We start from the raw sequence: 19,983 nt of genomic DNA, 5'->3' as shown, positions 1-19,983 counted from the left end.
TCCCGTGGTGGAATTCGGGTTTTTGGGGTTTTTTTTGGGATTTGGAATTTTTTTTGGAGGGGAAAAAGTTGGAATTTTTATTTATTTTTTATTAATTTATTTTTTTTTTGTTTCCTATCCGAGGTTTTTTTTTTATCCCATCAGCATTCCAGGAAAAAAAAAAAAAGGAGATTTCCCAGATTTTTGATATTTCTGGGATTCCTTAGGAAAACCAAAATTCCAGCGGATCCAGGATTTATCCCACTCCTGCTTTTATCCTCATCCCGGGAATTTTTATTTTCCCTCTGGATCCTCCCATCCAATTTTCCCCCTTTTTTTTTTTTTTTGGGGTGAAAAAAATCAGGATCGAATTCCCAAAATTCAATCCCAGATGGAAAACTGGGAATTCTGGCTGCGGGAGGGGGTGAAAAAGGAGGAAAATCCGGGAAAATTTTGGGAAAAAAAAAATTCCAAACTTCCCAAATTTTCCCTTTGGGAAAGGAGGGGGAACAAGGGGGGGGGTTTGGATTTCCTTGGATTTGTTTGGATTGAAAATATTCCGGAATAAATCCCTCAAAATTTAATAATCCTCGTTAATCCCGCCAGCAGAAGGAGCCGGAATTGCTAATTAATCATTAATAATTAATAGCTAATTAATCCATGATTGTATCGGGATTGGGGGGGTGGAATTGCCTCGAATTCCCGGGATTTTGGGGCTCGGGATGAATCCCATGGATCACCCAAAGCTGGATCTGCTCCTTCCCGAGGTTTATTCCCAAAAAAAAATAAAAACCAACCCCGGGAAGGCGGGAAAAGAAAACGGGAAAAAAAATCTGGGATTTTGTGGATTTTCCGTGGGATTTCATGGAGCGCCTTCGGAGGAATTTCCCGGGAATGCGACGGAGCAAATCCATAAATCCGGATTCTTCCTCGCTCCCAGCTGGAATTGCTGCCCTTGGATTTCACCTGAACATTCCAGGAAAACCCACGGAGCCCTGGGATTTCCCTCTGGAAGGAGAAGAGGAAATTCCCAGATTGATTTGGCGCCCGATTCCGGATAAAATCCAAATTCCTGGAGCGTCTTCGGTAACCTGGGAAGAGCCACGGCCACGATGGAATTCCCATGGAATTATCCCGGATTTCCATGGAATTATCCTGAATTCCCATGGAATTATCCCAAATTCCCACAGAATTATCCCGGATTTCCATGGAATTATCCCGAATTTCCACGGAATTATCCCGAATTTCCACGGAATTATCCCGGATTCCCACAGAATTATCCCAAATTTCCATGGAATTATCCCGAATTCCCATGGAATTATCCCGAATTTCCATGGAGTTATCCCGAATTTCCATGGAGTTATCCCGAATTCCCACAGAATTATCCTGAATTTCCATGGAATTATCCCAAATTTCCATGGAATTATCCCAAATTTCCATGGAATTATCCCGAATTTCCATGGAATTATCCCAAATTTCCATGGAATTATCCCGAATTTCCATGGAATTATCCTGAATTCCCACAGAATTATCCCGAATTTCCAATTATCCCGAATTTCCACGGAATTATCCTGAATTTCCATGGAATTATCCCGAATTCCCACAGAATTAGCCCAAATTTCCATGGAATTATCCCGAATTCCCGAATTATCCCGAATTTCCACAGAATTATCCTGAATTCCCACAGAATTATCCCGAATTCCCGAATTATCCCGAATTTCCATGGAATTATCCCGAATTTCAATGGAATTATCCCAAATTCCCATGGAATTATCCCGAATTCCCACAGAATTATCCCAAATTTCCACAGAATTATCCCAAATTTCCATGGAATTATCCCGAATTCCCACGGAATTGGGGAAAAAGAGGGAATCAGGGAATGGATCCCGCTGCGGGTGAAGCCCAGCTCGGAGGGACGGGAAAACTCGGGATATTCCATGTTTTCCAGCCCCTTTTCCCGTGGGATTTCCTGGGAGCGGATCCCAGATTTCCTGGGGGGATCCCGGGGGGTCTCTGAGCGCCCCCCGCCATTGCGGCCCCATCTGGGCCATTGCCCCTTTAAACTCGCGTTGCCCCTTTAAGCGCGCGTTGCCCTTTTAACCGCGCGTTGCCCCTTTAAGCGGCGGCCCCACCCCTCACGTGCCTGCACCACGTGAGTTTCCCGCGCGCGGGAACTGGGCGGGGAGGGAAGGCGGAGCCAGCGCGGCGCTGTGACGTCATCAAGCAGCGCCGCAATGGCGGCGCCCAAGGTGAAGCAGGACATGCCCCCGCCGGGCGGGTACGGCCCCATCGATTACAAGCGGCACCTCCCGCGCCGCGGCCTCTCAGGTGAGCCCGGGGGGAGCCCCGGGGGGAGCCCCGGGGGGCGGCGGGGGGCGGAGCGGGGCCGCTGAGCGCGCTGAGCCCTCCCGGCCCTCAGGGTACAGCCTGTTCGCGCTCGGCGTCGGGAGCCTCCTGCTCGGCTACTGGACCCTGGTGCGCTGGAACCGGCAGAGGAGGTGAGGCTCGGCCGCGAGCCCGGTTATTCCCGGTCCATATTCCCGGTTATTCCCGGCCCTTATTCCCGGGTATTCCCGGCCCTTATTCCCGGTTATTTCCGGCCCTTATTCCCGGTTATTCCCGGTCCTTATTCCCGGTTATTCCCGGTCCTTATTCCCGGTTATTCCCGGCCCTTAGTCCCGTTGTTATTCCCGTTGTTATTCCCGGTTATTCCCGGTTATTCCCGGCTCTCCCGGTTCCCTGTTTTGCTTTTCCCCCGGGACCCCCCCAGCCCTTCCAGGTCCTTCCCAGTCTGTCCCAGTTGTCTCCAGACTCTCCTGGTTCCCATTCCCAGTTCCCAATCCCAGTTCCCATTCCCAGTTCCCATTCCCAGTTCCCAGTTCCCATTCCCAATCCCCCATTCCCAGTTCCCGTTCCCAGTTCCCATTCCCAATCCCCCGTTCCCAGTTCCCATTCCCAATCCCCCATTCCCAATCCCCCGTTCCCAGTTCCCATTCCCAATCCCCCATTCCCAATCCCCCATTCCCATTCCCAGTTCCCATTCCCAGTTCCCATTCCCAGTTCCCATTCCCAGTTCCCAGTTCCCATTCCCAGTTCCCAGTTCCCATTCCCAGTTCCGTTCCCATTCCCTGCAGGCGGTTGCTGATCGAGGAGCTCGAGGCTCGGATCGCGCTGATGCCGCTGCTGCAGGCGGAGTCCGACCGCAGGTACGGGAATTCCCTCGGGAACGGGAATTCCGTGGGACTGGGAATTCCCTTTGGGACTGGGAACTTCCCTTTGGGACTGGGATCCCCCTTTGGGACTGGGAATTCCCTTTGGGATTGGGATCCTCCTTTGGGATTGGGATCCTCCTTTGGGACTGGGAATTCCCTTTGGGATTGGGAACTTCCCTTTGGGATTGGGATCCCCCCTTTGGGACTGGGAATTCCCTTTGGGACTGGGATCCTCCTTTGGGACTGGGAATTCCCTTTGGGATTGGGAATTCCCTTTGGGACTGGGAATTCCCTTTGGGATTGGGAACTTCCCTTTGGGACTGGGAATTCCCTTTGGGACTGGGAATTCCCTTTGGGATTGGGAACTTCCCTTTGGGACTGGGAATTCCCTTTGGGACTGGGAATTCCCTTTGGGATTGGGAATTCCTTGGGATTGGGAACTTCCCTTTGGGACTGGGAATTCCCTTTGGGATTGGGAATTCCCTTTGGGACTGGGAATTCCCTTTGGGATTGGGAACTTCCCTTTGGGATTGGGAACTTCCCTTTGGGATTGGGATCCCCCTTTGGGACTGGGAATTCCCTTTGGGATTGGGATCCTCCTTTGGGATTGGGATCCTCCTTTGGGACTGGGAATTCCCTTTGGGATTGGGAACTTCCCTTTGGGATTGGGATCCCCCCTTTGGGACTGGGAATTCCCTTTGGGACTGGGATCCTCCTTTGGGACTGGGAATTCCCTTTGGGATTGGGAATTCCCTTTGGGACTGGGAATTCCCTTTGGGATTGGGAACTTCCCTTTGGGACTGGGAATTCCCTTTGGGACTGGGAATTCCCTTTGGGATTGGGAACTTCCCTTTGGGACTGGGAATTCCCTTTGGGACTGGGAATTCCCTTTGGGATTGGGAATTCCTTGGGATTGGGAACTTCCCTTTGGGACTGGGAATTCCCTTTGGGATTGGGAATTCCCTTTGGGACTGGGAATTCCCTTTGGGATTGGGAACTTCCCTTTGGGATTGGGAACTTCCCTTTGGGATTGGGATCCCCCTTTGGGACTGGGAATTCCCTTTGGGACTGGGAATTCCTTGGGATTGGGATCCCCCCTTTTGGGATTGGGAATTCCCTTTGGGATTGGGAATTCCCTTTGGGACTGGGAATTCCTTGGGATTGGGATCCCCCCTTTTGGAATTGGGATCCCCCCTTTGGGATCCCCTCTGGGATTGGGATCCCCCCTTTGGGATCCCCTCTGGGATTGGGATCCCGTCCCACGCCCTCTGTCCCACAGAACTCTGCGGATGCTGCGGGAGAACCTGGAGGAGGAGGCCAAGATCATGCGGGACGTTCCCGGCTGGAAGGTTCGGGATTCCCGGTGGGAATTACGGGGGGTGGGGAGGGAGGAGCCGCCCCCTCGGGATCCCGTGGGATCCAACCATCCCAAAGGATCGATGGGATCCAACCATCCCAAAGGATCGATGGGATCCAACCATCCCAAAGGATCGATGGGATCCAACCATCCCAAAGGATCCCGTGGGAGCCGCTCATCCCGAGGCGTCCTGAGGGATTTGGTGGGATCCCATCTCCGTGGGATCTCCAGGAAATCTGGGATCAGCCCAGGCTGGAAGGTTTGGGATTCCTGGGAGGAAAAGGTGCAGGACAGGGGGGGCTGTTCCTCTGGGATCCCGTGGGATCCGGATCCATCCCCATGGATTCAGCTCCATCCCCATGGATCCAGCCCCTCTGGGATCCCATGGATCCAGCTCCATCCCCGTGGATCCAGCTCCATCCCCATGGATCCAGCTCCATCCCCATGGGATCCAGCCCCATCCCCGTGGATCCAGCTCCATCCCCATGGATCCATCTCCATCCCCATGGATCCAGCTCCATTCCCATGGGATCCAGCTCCATTCCCATGGATCCAGCTCCATCCCCATGGATCCAGCTCCATTCCCATGGGATCCAGCTCCATTCCCATGGATCCAGCTCCATCCCCGTGGATCCAGCTCCATCCCCATGGATCCAGCCCCTCTGGGATCCCATGGATCCAGCTCCATCCCCATGGGATCCAGCTCCATCCCTATGGATCCAGCCCCATCCCCGTGGATCCAGCTCCATCCCCATGGGATCCAGCTCCATCCCCATGGGATCCACTCCATCCCTATGGATCCAGCTCCATCCCCATGGGATCCAGCTCCATCCCCATGGGATCCAGCTCCATCCCTATGGATCCAGCCCCTCTGGGATCCCATGGATCCAGCTCCATCCCCATGGATCCAGCTCCATTCCCATGGGATCCAGCTCCATTCCCATGGATCCAGCTCCATCCCCATGGATCCAGCTCTGTTCCCATGGGATCCACTCCATCCCCATGGATCCAGCTCCATTCCCGTGGATCCAGCTCCATCCCCGTGGATCCAGCTCCATCCCCATGGATCCAGCCCCTCTGGGATCCCATGGATCCAGCCCCAGGGGATCCCGTGGCATCCAGCTCCATCCCCATGGATCCAGCTCCATCCCCATGGATCCAGCCCCTCTGGGATCCCATGGATCCAGCTCCATCCCCATGGATCCAGCCCCATCCCCATGGATCCAGCTCCATCCCCATGGATTCAGCTCCATTCCCATGGATCCAGCCCCATCCCCATGGATCCAGCCCCATCCCCATGGATCCAGCCCCATCCCTATGGATCCAGCCCCATCCCTATGGATCCAGCTCCATCCCCATGGATCCAGCCCCTCTGGGATCCCATGGATCCAGCTCCATTCCCATGGATCCAGCCCCATCCCCGTGGATCCAGCTCCATTCCCATGGGATCCAGCTCCATCCCCATGGATCCAGCCCCATCCCCATGGATCCAGCTCCATCCCCATGGATCCAGCTCCATTCCCATGGATCCAGCTCCATCCCCATGGATCCAGCCCCATCCCCATGGATCCAGCTCCATCCCCATGGATCCAGCTCCATTCCCATGGATCCAGCTCCATCCCCATGGATCCAGCCCCATCCCTATGGATCCAGCCCCTCTGGGATCCCATGGATCCAGCCCCATCCCTATGGGATCCAGCTCCATCCCCGTGGATCCAGCTCCATCCCTATGGATCCAGCCCCTCTGGGATCCCATGGATCCAGCTCCATCCCCATGGATCCAGCTCCATCCCTATGGATCCAGCTCCATCCCCATGGGATCCAGCTCCATCCCTATGGATCCAGCTCCATCCCCGTGGATCCAGCTCCATCCCTATGGATCCAGCCCCTCTGGGATCCCATGGATCCAGCCCCATCCCTATGGATCCAGCTCCATCCCCATGGGATCCAGCTCCATCCCTATGGATCCAGCTCCATCCCCGTGGATCCATCCCCTCTGGGATCCCGTGGATCCAGCCCCATCCCCGTGGATTTGGAACCCCCTGGAAACCCGGGATCACTCCAGCCTGGCCCAAATCCAAAGGGAACGTGGGACAACCCTTCCCCTCCCCCTCTCTTGCTCCTCCCTCAATTCCCAGCTCTTCCCCATCCCATTCCCGCTTTTCCAGGTGGGAGAATCCCGTTTCCACACGGATCGCTGGGTGCCCCCGACGCCGGAAGAGCTCTACTTCCTGCGGCCCCCGGCCGAGCTGGACCGCGAGAAGTTCGGGCTGCAGAACTACGTCTGAAATCCCCAAATCCCCAAATCCCCAAATCCCTCCCGCCCTGGCCTTCATCCCCTTCTTTTCCAGCTTTTTCCCAGATTTTCCTCCCTTTTCCCTGTCGATTTCCAGGCTGTTCTCCCCCCTCCCCCATCCTGAGCTCGTTCCAGCTCCTGGTCGTTAAGGATTGATAAATAAATGAGTTAATAAAGAAATTGGATTTTTTTTTTTGGGGTTTGGGAAATGCTGTTGGGAATTGGGAAAACCCCTCTGGGAATTGGGAAAACCCCTCTGGGAATTGGGAAAAATGTCTGGGAATTGGGAATTCCTCTGGGAATTGGGAAAAACGTTTGGGAATTGGGGCCTCCTGGAAATTGGGAAAAATCTTTGGGAATTTGGAACCCCCTCTGGGAATTGGGAATTCCCTGGAAATTGGGAAAACCCCTGGAAATTGGGGAAAACGTTTGGGAATTGGGGCCCCCTGGAAATTGGGAAAACCCCTCTGGAAATTGGGAAATCCTCTGGGAATTGGGAAAACTTCCCTGGAAATTGGGAAAACTCCTCTGGAAATCAGGAAAAACCCCTGGAAATTGGGACCCCCCTGGAAGTTGGGAACCCCCTTTGGAAATTGGGAAAAATCTCTGGAAATTTGGAAAACTCCCCTGGAAATTGGGAAAAACCCTGGAAATTGGGAAAACCCCTCTGGAAATTGGAAAAACCCCTGGAAATTGGGAAATCCCTGGAAATTTGGAACCCCCTCTGGGAATTGGGAAAACCCTGTGGGAATTGCGAAATTCCCTGGAAATTGGGAAAACCCCTCTGGGAATTGGGAAATTCCCTGGAAACTGGGAAATCCTCTGGAAATTTGGAATTTTGCCTTTAGGGTTGGGATCCCCCTTTGGGATTTGGGAATCACGTGGCTCCTGCACCCCCCTCCCCCCCTCTCCCTGGAATTTTCGGCAGCTCCCGGGGGATTTTCCTGGGAATTCGGACTGGGAATCCGGGATGGAGCGGCCGCGTCCTTGTCCCGTTCCCCGCGTGTCCCCCGGTCCCAGGGACGCGGATCCTTCTGGAAAAGCTCCGGTTCGCGGGGCTCCAGCAGCAGAATTCCCGCAGAATTCCCGGGGGTGGGAATCCCGGGCGGAATTCCCGGGAGCGGGGCCGGGCCAGGAGCGGGGCGGGGGCAGCGGAGCCGCCTCCCCCCGGGCGGTACCGCCGAGCACCGGGAGATCCCGGTCATTCCCGGGAGATCCCGGTCATTCCGGAGGGATCCCGGTCATTCCTGGGGGATCCCGGTCATTCCCGAGGGATCCCGGTCATTCCGGAGGGATCCCGGTCATTCCCGAGGGATCCCGGTCATTCCCGAGGGATCCCGGTCATTCCCGAGGGATCCGCTCCTACCGGAGGCTCCTCGGCATTCCCAAGGGATCCAGAGCCGCCGGGTTCGGTCCGACCGGGGGATCCCGGTTTTCCCAAGGGATCCGCTCGCACCGGAGGCTCCGCGCAGCTCCCGCCGGCTCCGGTTCTGCCGAGGGCTCGGTTCCTCCTGCGTTCCACCGGCTCCGCTCCCACCGGAGGCTCCGAACCGCCGCCGGTCCCGGTGGATCCGCTCCCACCGGAGGCTCCGAACCGCCGCCGGTCCCGGTGGATCCGCTCCCACCGGACGTTCCGAACCGCCGCCGCTCCCGGTGGATCCGCTCCCACCGGAGGCTCCGAACCGCCGCCGGTCCCGGTGGATCCGCTCCCACCGGAGGCTCCGAACCGCCGCCGGTCCCGGTGGATCCGCTCCTCCCGAGGGCTCCGCTCCCGCTCCCCGCCATGAGCTCCGCGTCCTGCCCCTCCCGGGAGCCCCCCCGGTACCTCAGGTGAGCGCGGGGGTCCCCCCGAGGAGCCCCCCCGGCAGAACCGGCGGTTCCGGGCGGTGCCGCTCAGCCGGGGCTGCCCCGGGACCGGCCCCGTTCCCCGGTTCCGGGACCCGCGCGGGTGGATCGGGACCTCGGGTCGGTGCCGGGACCTCGGGTCGGTGCCCGGAGCCCCGGGCAGGTCCCGGTCCCCACGGGGGTCCCCCGGGACCGGGGGGGGCGGAACCCGCGGAGCCGCCGTTGCCGGAGCAACCCCGGAGCTCCCGCGGCGGGAGAGGAGCGGGGACAGCGGGACCGGGGATGGGGACAGCGGGGACAGCGGGGACACCGGGGACAGGGAGGGGACACCGGGGACAGCGGGGACAGGGAGGGGACACCGGGGACAGCGGGGACACCGGGGACAGGGAGGGGACACCGGGGACAGCGGGGACGCACGGCGGTGCCGGGGTGGGAGCGGCGGAACGGGACCGGGGAACGGGACCGGGATCCGGGGCTGGGATGCGGAGAGGGGACACGGAACCGGGATAAAATACCGGGATGTGGGGCTGGGATGTGGGACCGGGATGTGGGACCGGGATGTGGGACCGGGATGTGGGACCGGGATGTGGGACCGGGATGTGGGACCGGGATACAGAACCGGGATACGGAACCGGGATACAGGACCGGGATACAGGACAGGGATACAGGACACGGATACAGGACCGGGACACAGGACCGGGATGTGGGACCGGGATACAGAACCGGGATGTGGGACCGGGATGTGGGACCGGGATACAGAACCGGGATACAGAACCGGGATACAGAACCGGGATACAGAACCGGGATACAGAACCGGGATACAGAACCGGGATACAGAACCGCGATGTTCCCGGGGTGGGGCCGCAGCTCCCGGGGAGCCCCGGCCGTGTTCCCCCCGCAGCCCGCGGGGCCGGGAGCGATCACCGGGAACGTTCACCGGGAATGTTCTCCGGGAATGTTCACCGGGAATGTTCACCGGGAATGTTCTCCGGGAATGTTCTCCGGGAATGTTCTCCGGGAATGTTCTCCGGGAACGGGGAATCGCGGCAGGAGCGATCGTGGCTCCTGTGGGGCCCGGCCGGTCCCGCTCGCCACGGGAGCGGCTCCGGGCACCGCTCGCTCCCTTCCCGGCCCCTTCTCCACCCGGATTTATCCCCGGGACCCCCCACGGGGGTGGGACAGGGCTGGGACTCACTAGAGGGCACCAAAGGATTGGGGACGGGATCCGTGGGATCCATGGGATGGGATCCATGGGATGGGATCCATGGGATGGGATGGGATGGGATGGGATGGGATGGGATGGGATGGGATGGGATGGGATGGGATGGGATCCATGGGATCCATGGGATCCATGGGATTGATGGGATCCATGGGATGGGATCCATGGGATGAGATCCATGGGATGGGATCCATGGGATGGGATGGGATGGGATGGGATCCATGGGATGGGATCCATGGGACCCATGGGATGGGATTGATGGGATCCATGGGATCCATGGGATGGGATGGGATGGGATGGGATCCATGGGATCCATGGGATGGGATCCATGGGATGGGATGGGATCCATGGGATGGGATCCATGGGATGGGATGGGATCCATGGGATGGGATCCATGGGATGGGATCTATGGGATGGGATCTATGGGATTGATGGGATCCATGGGATCCATGGGATGAGGTTCTCCTGGCAGGTTTATCAGGACAGCCGAGGGATGGGATGTGGGAATTGGGGATCCAGGAGCTCGCAGGGCGCCCGCTGGAATGACCGAGGGATTTTTGGGCTCTGCCAGCTCCGTGGGGATGGGGTGGGACCCCCGGGACCCCAGCCCGGGCCCCCTCAGCCCCCCCGGGTCCCCGAGCGGGGCTGGGTCCGAGCGGGGCGCGGTTCCCCCCAAACTGGGACCCCCAAACTCCGCTCGGTTCCCCGGTACCGCCGGGATCCCGGCCCGGAAGGGCTCAGATTCCATCCCGGCGGTACCGGCGGGGCTCAGAGCCCCCAAACTCCGCTCGGTTCCCCGGTACCGCCGGGATCCCGGCCCGGAAGGGCTCAGGTTCCATCCCGGCGGTACCGGCGGGGTCCGGATCCCCCCGCTCGGTTCCCCCGGTACCGCCGGGATCCCGGCCCGGCGAGGTTCGGGTTCCCCTCGGGCGGGCGCTGGAGGCGGCCCAGGCGGTTCCGCCCGCGCAGGCGAAGCCAAGAGATGGGAGCGATTATTGCAATTATCGCAATTATCAAAATTATCGCAATTATCGCAATTATCGCAATTATCGCCGAACCGGGCGCTGCCGGCTCCGGGCCCGCGGAACAAGCGCGGCTTTGTTGGAGCTGATGGAACCGGAACCGGCACCGGCACCGAGAGCCGGGACAGGGGACAGGGGACAGGGACAGGGACAGGGGACACGGGACAGGGACGGGGACAGGGACAGGGACAGGGACAGGGGACAGGGGACACGGGACAGGGGACAGGGGACAGGGACAGGGACACGGGACAGGGACAGGGACAGGGACAGGGGACAGGGACAGGGGACAGGGGACAGGGACAGGGACAGGGACAGGGGACAGGGACAGGGGACAGGGGACAGGGACAGGGACAGGGACAGGGGACAGGGACAGGGGACAGGGGACAGGGACAGGGACAGGGACAGGGGACAGGGGACAGGGGACAGGGACAGGGGACAGGGACAGGGACAGGGACAGGGGACAGGGGACAGGGACAGGGGACATGTGACACGAGACCCTCCGGGAGACATCAGCTGTGTGACATCCCTGTGGCATCATCAGTGTGGCATTGTGTGACATCATCCATATGACATCATCCGTATGGCATCATCCGTGTGACATCATCAGTGTGACATCCATGTGCCACCTGTGTGTGACATCCCTGTGACATCCCTGTGACATCCCTGTGACATCCCTGTGACATCCGTGCCACATCCGTGCCACCCGTGTCTGTCCCCGAGCCCCCGGTGTCCCCAGATGGTGTCCCGGGGGTGCCGGGGGTCCCGAGTCCCCTCGGGGTGGGGACAGCGGTGTCACCGCTGAGCGGGGCTGTCCCCAAGGCAGCGGGGCGGAGGCCGAGGCCGTGGAGCAGGAGCTGCTCGAGGATTATCGCTTCGGGCGGCAGCAGCTGATCGAGATCTGGGGACACGCCTGTGCCGTGGCTGTCACCAAGGTGAGCCTGGGGACACCCGGGGGGCTGGGGACAGGGCTGGGGACACCCAGAGGGGCTGGGGACAGTGCTGGGGACACCCCCGGGGGGCTGGGGACACCTCTGGGGACACTCAGAGGGGCTGGGGACACCCGGGGGGGTCTGGGGACAGGGCTGGGGACACCCCCGGGGGGCTGGGGACACCTCTGGGGGCAGGGCTGGGGACAGGGCTGGGGACACCCAGAGGGGCTGGGGACACCCAGGGGGCTGGGGACACCTCTGGGGACACTCAGAGGGGCTGGGGACACCCGGGCGGGGGGGCTGGGGACAGGGGTGAGGACACCCAGAGGAGTTGGGGTCCCCATGGGGAGGGGACGCTCAGCCCTTCCCGGGGGGTTGGGGCCGTGGCGGGTCCCCAGAGGGTGTCCCCAGGTGTCCCCAGGTGTCCCCAGGTGTCCCCAGGTGTCCCGGCGATGTCGCTGCTGCGGGGATGGCCCGGTGCCCGTGCGGGATGGGAGGAGGAGGAGGAGGAGGAGCAGGAGGAGCAGGAGGAGGATCAAGGGCAGCTTTGTGCCCGGGAGCTCGGCTCAGCTTTTCCATCGGCCGCTCCCCGCTCCCGGGGCTGCCCGAGGAACAGAAATGTTTTGGTGTTGGAGCGGCCGCAGCGTCCCCGACCCCACCTGGGGCTCGGCATCCTCCTCTTCCTCAGGGACACCCCAGCTCGGGATGTCCCCGGGGTGTCCCGAGGTGTCCCGGGGTGTCCCCGGGGTGTCCCCGCTGCCAGGGGGTGCTGCCGGCGTGGCCAGCGCTGGGCCAGGGCCAGGGCCGGGCTCCCGGGGCCGTGTCCCGGAGCCAGGATCCGTGAGCAGGAAAAAACCCGTCAGGATAAACAGAGCCTCCCTCCCTCCCTCCCTCCCTCCCTCCCTCCCTCCCTCCCTCCCTCCCTCCCTCCCTCCCTCCCTCCCTCCCTCCCTCCCTCCCTCCCTCCCTCCCTCCCTCCCTCCCTCCCTCCCTCCCTCCCTCCCGTGTGACAGTGCCACCCCTGCCGTGTCCCCAGTGTGACAGTGCCACCCCGGTATGACAGTGCCACCCCAGTGTGACAGTGCCACCCCAGTGTGACAGTGCCACCCCTGCCGTGTCCCCAAGGGTGACAGTGCCACCCCAGTGTGACAGTGCCACCCCGGTGTGACAGTGCCACCCGGGTGTGACAGTGCCACCCCAGTGTGACAGTGCCACCCCGGTGTGACAGTGCCACCCCGGTGTGACAGTGCCACCCCAGTGTGACAGTGCCACCCCGGTGTGACAGTGCCACCCTCTGTCCCCAGGCGTTCCCGCTGCCGTCCCTGAGGCGCAGGCAGCCCACGCTGCTGGTTCTGTGCGGGCCGGGGCAGAACGGAGCCATCGGGCTGGTGTGTGCCCGCCACCTCCGCAGCTTTGTGGGTACCCGCTCCTCCTCCTCCTCCTCCTCCTCCTCCTCCCGGCCTTCCTCCCCAGCCCCCCCGGCCCCACCGCTGCCGTTTTTGCCCCCCAGGATTACGAGCCCACCATCTTCTACCCCAAGCGCTCCCCGGACCCGCTGCACCGCGACTTCACCACGCAGTGCGAGAAGATGGACATCCCCTTCCTGTCCTACCTGCCCACCGAGGTGTGTCCCCAGAGCCCCCAAAATTCCTTCCCCAAAGCCCCCAAAATCCCCCCGTTTGTCCCCTCATTCCTTCCCCCAAAATCCCCAAATCCCCCCGTTTGTCCCCTCATTCCTTCCCCCAAAGCCCCCCAAATCCTCCTTTTTATCCCTCCTTTCTTTCCTTCCCCCAAAATCCCCCCAAATCCGCCCATTTATCCTTTCAGTCTTTCTCCCAAAACCCCCCAAATCCTTCTTTTTATCCCTTATTTCCTTCCCCCCAAACTCCCAAAATCCCCCCGTTTGTCCCCTCATTCCTTCCCCCAAAATCCCCCAAATCCTCCTTTTTATCCCTCCTTTCCTTCCCCCCAAACCCCCCAAAATTCCCCTTTTTATCCCTCCTTTCCTTCCCTTTTCCCCTCCCCAAAACCCCAAAATCCCCCCAAATCCCCCCAAACTCCCCCAAACCCCCCCAGACCCGATTTTCCTCCTCTTCCCCTTCCCTTTTTTCCTTCCCCGAACCCCGAAATCCCCCGAAATCCTCCCAAAAACCCCCAAAATCCCTCTTCAACCCCTCCATTCCTTCCCTTTTCCCCTCCACAAAACCCCAAAATCCCCCCCAAACCCCCCCCAAAACCCCCCAGACCGGATTTTACCCCTCTTCCTCTCTTTTTTTGTCCCTCCCCGAACCCCAAAATCCCCCAAAATCCCCCCAAAATCCTCCCCCAAACCCCCCCAAACCCCCAGACCCGATTTTCCCCCTCTCCCTTCCCCCAGCGCTGACGGGATCCCGGGAATTCCATCCCATGGATCCCATCCCATGGATCCCATCCCATCCCGGGAATTCCATCCCATCCCATAAATCCCATAAATCCCATCATTCCCATAAATCCCATCCCATCATTCCCATAAATCCCATCCCATCCCATCCCATAAATCCCATAAATCCCATCATTCCCATAAATCCCATCCCATAAATCCCATAAATCCCATCCCATCCCATCCCATAAATCCCATAAATCCCATCCCATCCCATAAATCCCATAAATCCCATAAATCCCATAAATCCCATAAATCCCATCCCATCCCATCCCATAAATCCCATAAATCCCATAAATCCCATAAATCCCATCCCATCCCATAAATCCCATAAATCCCATAAATTCCATAAATCCCATAAATCCCATCATTCCCGTAAATCCCATCCCATCCCATGGATCCCATCCCATCCCATAAATCCCATCCCATAAATCCCATCAATCCCATCATTCCCATAAATCCCATCCCATAAATCCCATCAATCCCATCATTCCCATAAATCCCATCCCATAAATCCCATAAATCCCATCCCATCCCATCCCATCCCATGGATCCCATCCCATAAATCCCATAAATCCCATGGATCCCATCCCATCCCATAAATCCCATCCCATAAATCCCATAAATCCCATCATTCCCATAAATCCCATCCCATAAATCCCATAAATCCCATCCCATCCCATAAATCCCATCCCATCCCATCCCATAAATCCCATAAATCCCATTCCATAAATCCCATCCCATAAATCCCATAAATCCCATAAATCCCATGGATCCCATCCCATCCCGCTCCCGCCGCCTCCAGCCACCGGCTCTGTTATTTTTGGAATCTCCCAGCGCTGGGAACGGAGGAATTTGACCCAAAATCTCTTTCCTGGCGGGGCCGGGCGCTCCCGGCGTGCCGGGCTCGGCTCCGCGGCCCCTCCCGGAGCGGGCCGGTTCCTTTCGCTCATTTTTTTGGGGCGATCCGGCAGGAAAAGGGCACCGAGGCGGGGTTTGTGGCCTCAGGGGTGACACGGGGACACGGCGAGTGTCGCTGTCGCCTGCAGGTGCAGCTGGTCAATGACGCCTACAACGCGGTGGTGGACGCGGTGCTGGGAGCCGAGGTGACCGAGGGGACAGAGCCCTGCGCGGCCATCCTGGCCACCCTCCGCCACATCCGCATCCCCATCGTCAGCCTGGATGTCCCCTCAGGTGTCCCCGCTGTGCCCCCTCGGTGTCCCCCTGTGTGCCCTCGGTGTCCCCTGTGTGCCCTCGGGTGTCCCCCTGTGTGCCCTCGGTGTCCTCCTGTGTGCCCTCGGTGTCCCCTCGGTGTCCCCTCGGTGTCCCCCTGTGTCCCCTGTGTGTCCTCGGGTGTCCCCCCTGTGCCCTCGGTGTCCTTCGTGTCCCCTCAGGTGTCCCCGCTGTGTGCCCTCGGTGTCCCCCTGTGTGCCCTCGGTGTCCCCTGTGTCCCCTCAGGTGTCCCCGCTGTGTGCCCTCGGTGTCCCCTGTGTGCCCTCGGTGTCCCCTGTGTGCCCTCGGGTGTCCCCTGTGCCCCCTCGGGTGTCCCCCGTGTCCCCTCAGGTGTCCCCTGTGTGCCCTCGATGTCCCCCCGGTGCTCCCCCGTGTCCCCCGTGGCCTTGGGGACATCCCAGGACCCCCCCGCTGGCCCTGGCAGTTTGGGGACATCCCCAGGGTGACCTTGGGGACATTCCCGGGCCCCCCCGCTGACCCTGGCAGGTTGGGGACATCCCCAGGGTGACCTTGGGGACATTCCCGGCCCCCCGCGAGGATCCAGACGGGACTGGGGCATCCACGGGAAATAACAGAGTGCCCGGCCCGAGACATGACGTCATTGCCAGATGTCACTGCCAGATGTCACTGCCAGATGTCACTGCCAGATGTCATTCCCGACCAGCCGCGTGTCTGGGATTGTCATCACCCGTGTCCCCGCCCGTGCTGGCAGTGTCCCCTCCCGGGAGCGCCTGGCACGGCCGCGCCCGCAGCCCGGGACAGACCCCGCCCGTGCGGGGACAGTGGCGGTGCCACCCTCCCTGTGCCCTCCCCGTGCCCTCTGTGTCCCCTCCCCGGGTCACCCGCGAGCCACTCCGTGTGGGGACAAGGGTGGGCTGTGTCCCCTGGGGTCACCCCTGTCCCATCCCCGTGTCCCTTGGGGTCACCCCTGTCCCCTCCCCGTGTCCCCTGGGGTCACCCGTGTCCCCTCCCTGTGTCCCTTGGGGTCACCCCTGTCCCCTCCCTGTGTCCCTTGGGGTCATCCGTGTCCCCTCCCCGTGTCCCCTGGGGTCACCTGTGTCCCCTCCCTGTGTCCCTTGGGGTCACCCCTGTCCCCTCCCTGTGTCCCTTGGGGTCACCCGTGTCCCCTCCCCGTGTCCCCTGGGGTCACCCGTGTCCCCTCCCTGTGTCCCTTGGGGTCACCCCTGTCCCCTCCCCGTGTACCTTGGGGTCACCCTGTCCCCTCCCTGTGTCCCTTGGGGTCACCCGTGTCCCCTCCCCGTGTCCCTTGGGGTCACCCCTGTCCCCTCCCCGTGTCCCTTGGGGTCACCCGTGTCCCCTCCCTGTGTCCCTTGGGGTCACCCGTGTCCCTCCTCGTGTCCCCACAGACCCTTCCATGTCCCCTGATGCCACCCCTGTCCCCTCCCCGTGTCCCCTGATGCCACCCCTCTCCCCTGATGCCACCCATGTCCTCTCCCCGTGTCCCCTGGTGCCACCCGTGTCCTCTCCCCGTGTCCCCTGGTGCCACCCATGTCCCCTCCCCGTGTCCCCAGCGGCTGTCCCGTGTCCCCCCCATGCGGCGGTGTCCCCTGTGACGCTGTCCCGTGTCCGCAGGGTGGTCGGCGGGCGCGGGTGACAGCGGTGACATCAGTCCGGATGTCCTGGTGTCGCTGGTGGCTCCCAAGGAGTGCGCGCGGCGCTTCCAGGGCCGGAGCCACTTCCTGGCCGGGCGCTTCGTGCCCGAGGAGCTGCGGAGGAAATTCGGGATCAGCGGCCCCGAGTACCCGGGCAGCGACTGCGTGGTGGCCCTGTGACCCCAAAAACGGCCCCGGGACCCCAAAAACAGCCCTGGGACCCCAAAAACACAGCCCTGGGACACCAAACACAGCCCTGGGACCCCAAAAACAGCCCTGGGACCCCAAACACAGCCCTGGGACCCCAAAAACAGCCCCGGGACCCCAAAAACAGCCCCGGGACCCCAAACACAGCCCTGGGACACCAAAAACACAGCCCTGGGACCCCAAAAACAACCCCAGGACCCCAAAAACAGCCCCGGGACCCCAAACACAGCCCTGGGACCCCAAAAACGGCCCCGGGACCCCAAAAACAGCCCTGGGACCCCAAAAACACAGCCCTGGGACACCAAACACAGCCCTGGGACCCCAAAAACGGCCCCGGGACCCCAAAAACAGCCCTGGGACCCCAAAAACACAGCCCTGGGACCCCAAAAACACAGCCCTGGGACCCCAAAAACGGCCCTGGGACCCCAAACACAGCCCTGGGACCCCAAAAACGGCCCCGGGACCCCAAAAACATCGCTGGAACCCCAAAAACACAGCCCTGGGACCCCAAAAACGGCCCTGGGACCCCAAACACAGCCCTGGGACCCCAAAAACGGCCCTGGGACCCCAAACACAGCCCTGGGACCCCAAAAACGGCCCTGGGACCCCAAACACAGCCCTGGGACCCCAAAAACGGCCCTGGGACCCCAAAAACGGCCCTGGGACCCCAAACACAGCCCTGGGACCCCAAAAACAGCGTTGTGACCCCAAACACAGCCCTGGGACCCCAAACACAGCCCTGGGACCCCAAACACAGCCCTGGAACCCCAAAAACACAGCCCTGGGACCCCAAAAACGGCCCTGGGACCCCAAACACAGCCCTGGGACCCCAAACACAGCCCTGGGACCCCAAAAACGGCCCCGGGACCCCAAACACAGCCCTGGGACCCCAAAAACATCGCTGGGACCCCAAAAACAGCCCTGGGACCCCAAAAACAGCCCTGGGACCCCAAAAACACAGCCCTGTGACCCCAAAAACATCGCTGGGACCCCAAAAACATCGCTGGGACCCCAAAAACACAGCCGTGTGACCCCAAACACAGCCCTGGGACCCCAAAGCCAGCGTTGTGACCCCAAATAAAGTTGGTGGACCCCAAATTGGGCTGGTGACTCAATGACCCCCACTAACGCTTTGGTGGCCCTGTGACCCCCATCAAGCTTTGGTGGCCCTGTGACCCCCAATAACGCTTTGGTGGCCCTGTGACCCCAATAACGCTTTGGTGGCCCTGTCACCCCAATAACGCTTTGGTGGCCCTGTGACCCCCAATAACGCTTTGGTGGCCCTGTCACCCCAATAACGCTTTGGTGGCCCTGTCACCCCAATAACGCTTTGGTGGCCCTGTGACCCCCAATAAAGCTTTGGTGGCCCTGTCACCCCAATAACGCTTTGGTGGCCCTGTCACCCCAATGTGGCGTTGCTGTCCCCTCAGCAGGGACAGTTTGGGGACCTCGGTGGCGTCGGGGGCTTGTCCTGAGACTCAACCCAAGGTTTGGGGACCCCCCCGAGGTGTCGCCACCCCCCTGCTGGGGACAGAGCGGTGTCACCTCCCCCGCCACCCCCTGCGACCCCCCAAGACCCCGGGAAGGGATCGGGGACCCCCCGGGAGCCCAGCGGGGACCCCCGGCCCAGCCCCGGGAGCTGCTCCGGCCGGGGGGCTCGGGAGGGGCGGGAATGCACCGGGAATGTGCCGGGAATGCACCGGGAACTCACCGGGAATGCCGGGAATGCACCGGGAATGCCGGGAATGCACCGGGAATGCACCGGGAATGCACCGGGAATGCACCGGGAATGCCGGGAATGCACCGGGAATGCACCGGGAATGCCGGGAATGCACCGGGAATGCGCTGGGAATGCACCGGGAATGCACCGGGAACTCACCGGGAACTCACCGGGAATGCACCGGGAATGCACCGGGAATGCACCGGGAACTCACCGGGAATGCGCCGGGAATGCACCGGGAACTCACCGGGAATGCACCGGGAATGCACCGGGAACTCACCGGGAATGCACCGGGAATGCCGGGAATGTGCCGGGAATGCACCAGGAACTCACCGGGAATGCACCGGGAATGCACCGGGAATGCCGGGAATGTGCCGGGAATGCACCGGGAATGCGCTGGGAATGCACCGGGAATGCGCTGGGAATGCACCGGGAATGCACCGGGAATGAACCGGGAATGCACCGGGAATGAACCGGGAATGAACCGGGAATGCACCGGGAATGCACCGGGAATGCACCGGGAATGAACCGGGAATGAACCGGGAATGAACCGGGAATGCACCGGGAATGCACCGGGAATGCACCGGGAATGTGCCGGGAATGAACCGGGAATGCGCCGGGAATGCACCGGGAATTCCTGCGGCCGCGGCTGCAGGTGCATCCCGAACCGTCCCAGTTCATCCCAGTTCATCCCAGTGCGTCCCAGTGCCCTTCCCAGTTCATCCCAGTGCCTCCTGCAGCCCTTCCCAGTTCATCCCAGTTCATCCCAGTTCATCCCAGTGCGTCCCGAACCTCCTGCAGCCCTTCCCAGTGCATCCCAGTTCATCCCAGTGCGTCCCAGTGCGTCCCAGTTCATCCCAGTGCATCCCAGTTCATCCCAGTTCATCCCAGTTCATCCCAGTGCATCCCAGTGCGTCCCAGTTCATCCCAGT

The 19,983-nt window shown here is 60.8% G+C and overlaps 2 protein-coding genes across 2 annotated transcripts; both read left to right on the top strand.

Moving 5' to 3' along the window:
• The first annotated feature begins 2,129 nt into the window (after positions 1-2,129).
• On the top strand, positions 2,130-7,024 carry NDUFA13 (NADH:ubiquinone oxidoreductase subunit A13). The gene is made up of 5 exons (XM_086862535.1): positions 2,130-2,307; positions 2,399-2,477; positions 3,114-3,185; positions 4,471-4,540; positions 6,717-7,024. The coding sequence occupies exons 1-5, from the start codon at positions 2,214-2,216 to the stop codon at positions 6,834-6,836; spliced, it is 435 nt and encodes a 144-aa protein (XP_086718661.1). The 5' UTR covers positions 2,130-2,213; the 3' UTR covers positions 6,837-7,024.
• A 1,603-nt stretch (positions 7,025-8,627) lies between these two features.
• Positions 8,628-18,478, top strand: YJEFN3 (YjeF N-terminal domain containing 3). The gene is made up of 6 exons (XM_086862345.1): positions 8,628-8,674; positions 11,616-11,862; positions 13,164-13,274; positions 13,370-13,483; positions 15,328-15,472; positions 17,105-18,478. Exons 1-6 carry the CDS (start codon positions 8,628-8,630, stop codon positions 17,302-17,304), a joined length of 864 nt encoding a protein of 287 aa, XP_086718471.1. The 3' UTR covers positions 17,305-18,478.
• The last annotated feature ends 1,505 nt before the right edge of the window (positions 18,479-19,983 follow it).

The sequence above is a fragment of the Cyanistes caeruleus genome, chromosome 25, assembly GCF_971803275.1.
Source record: "Cyanistes caeruleus chromosome 25, bCyaCae1.hap1.1, whole genome shotgun sequence".
NCBI classification, from domain to species: domain Eukaryota; kingdom Metazoa; phylum Chordata; class Aves; order Passeriformes; family Paridae; genus Cyanistes; species Cyanistes caeruleus.
The sequence above is the reverse complement of the archived record's forward strand: the minus strand, read 5'-3'. Positions and strand labels throughout refer to the sequence as shown.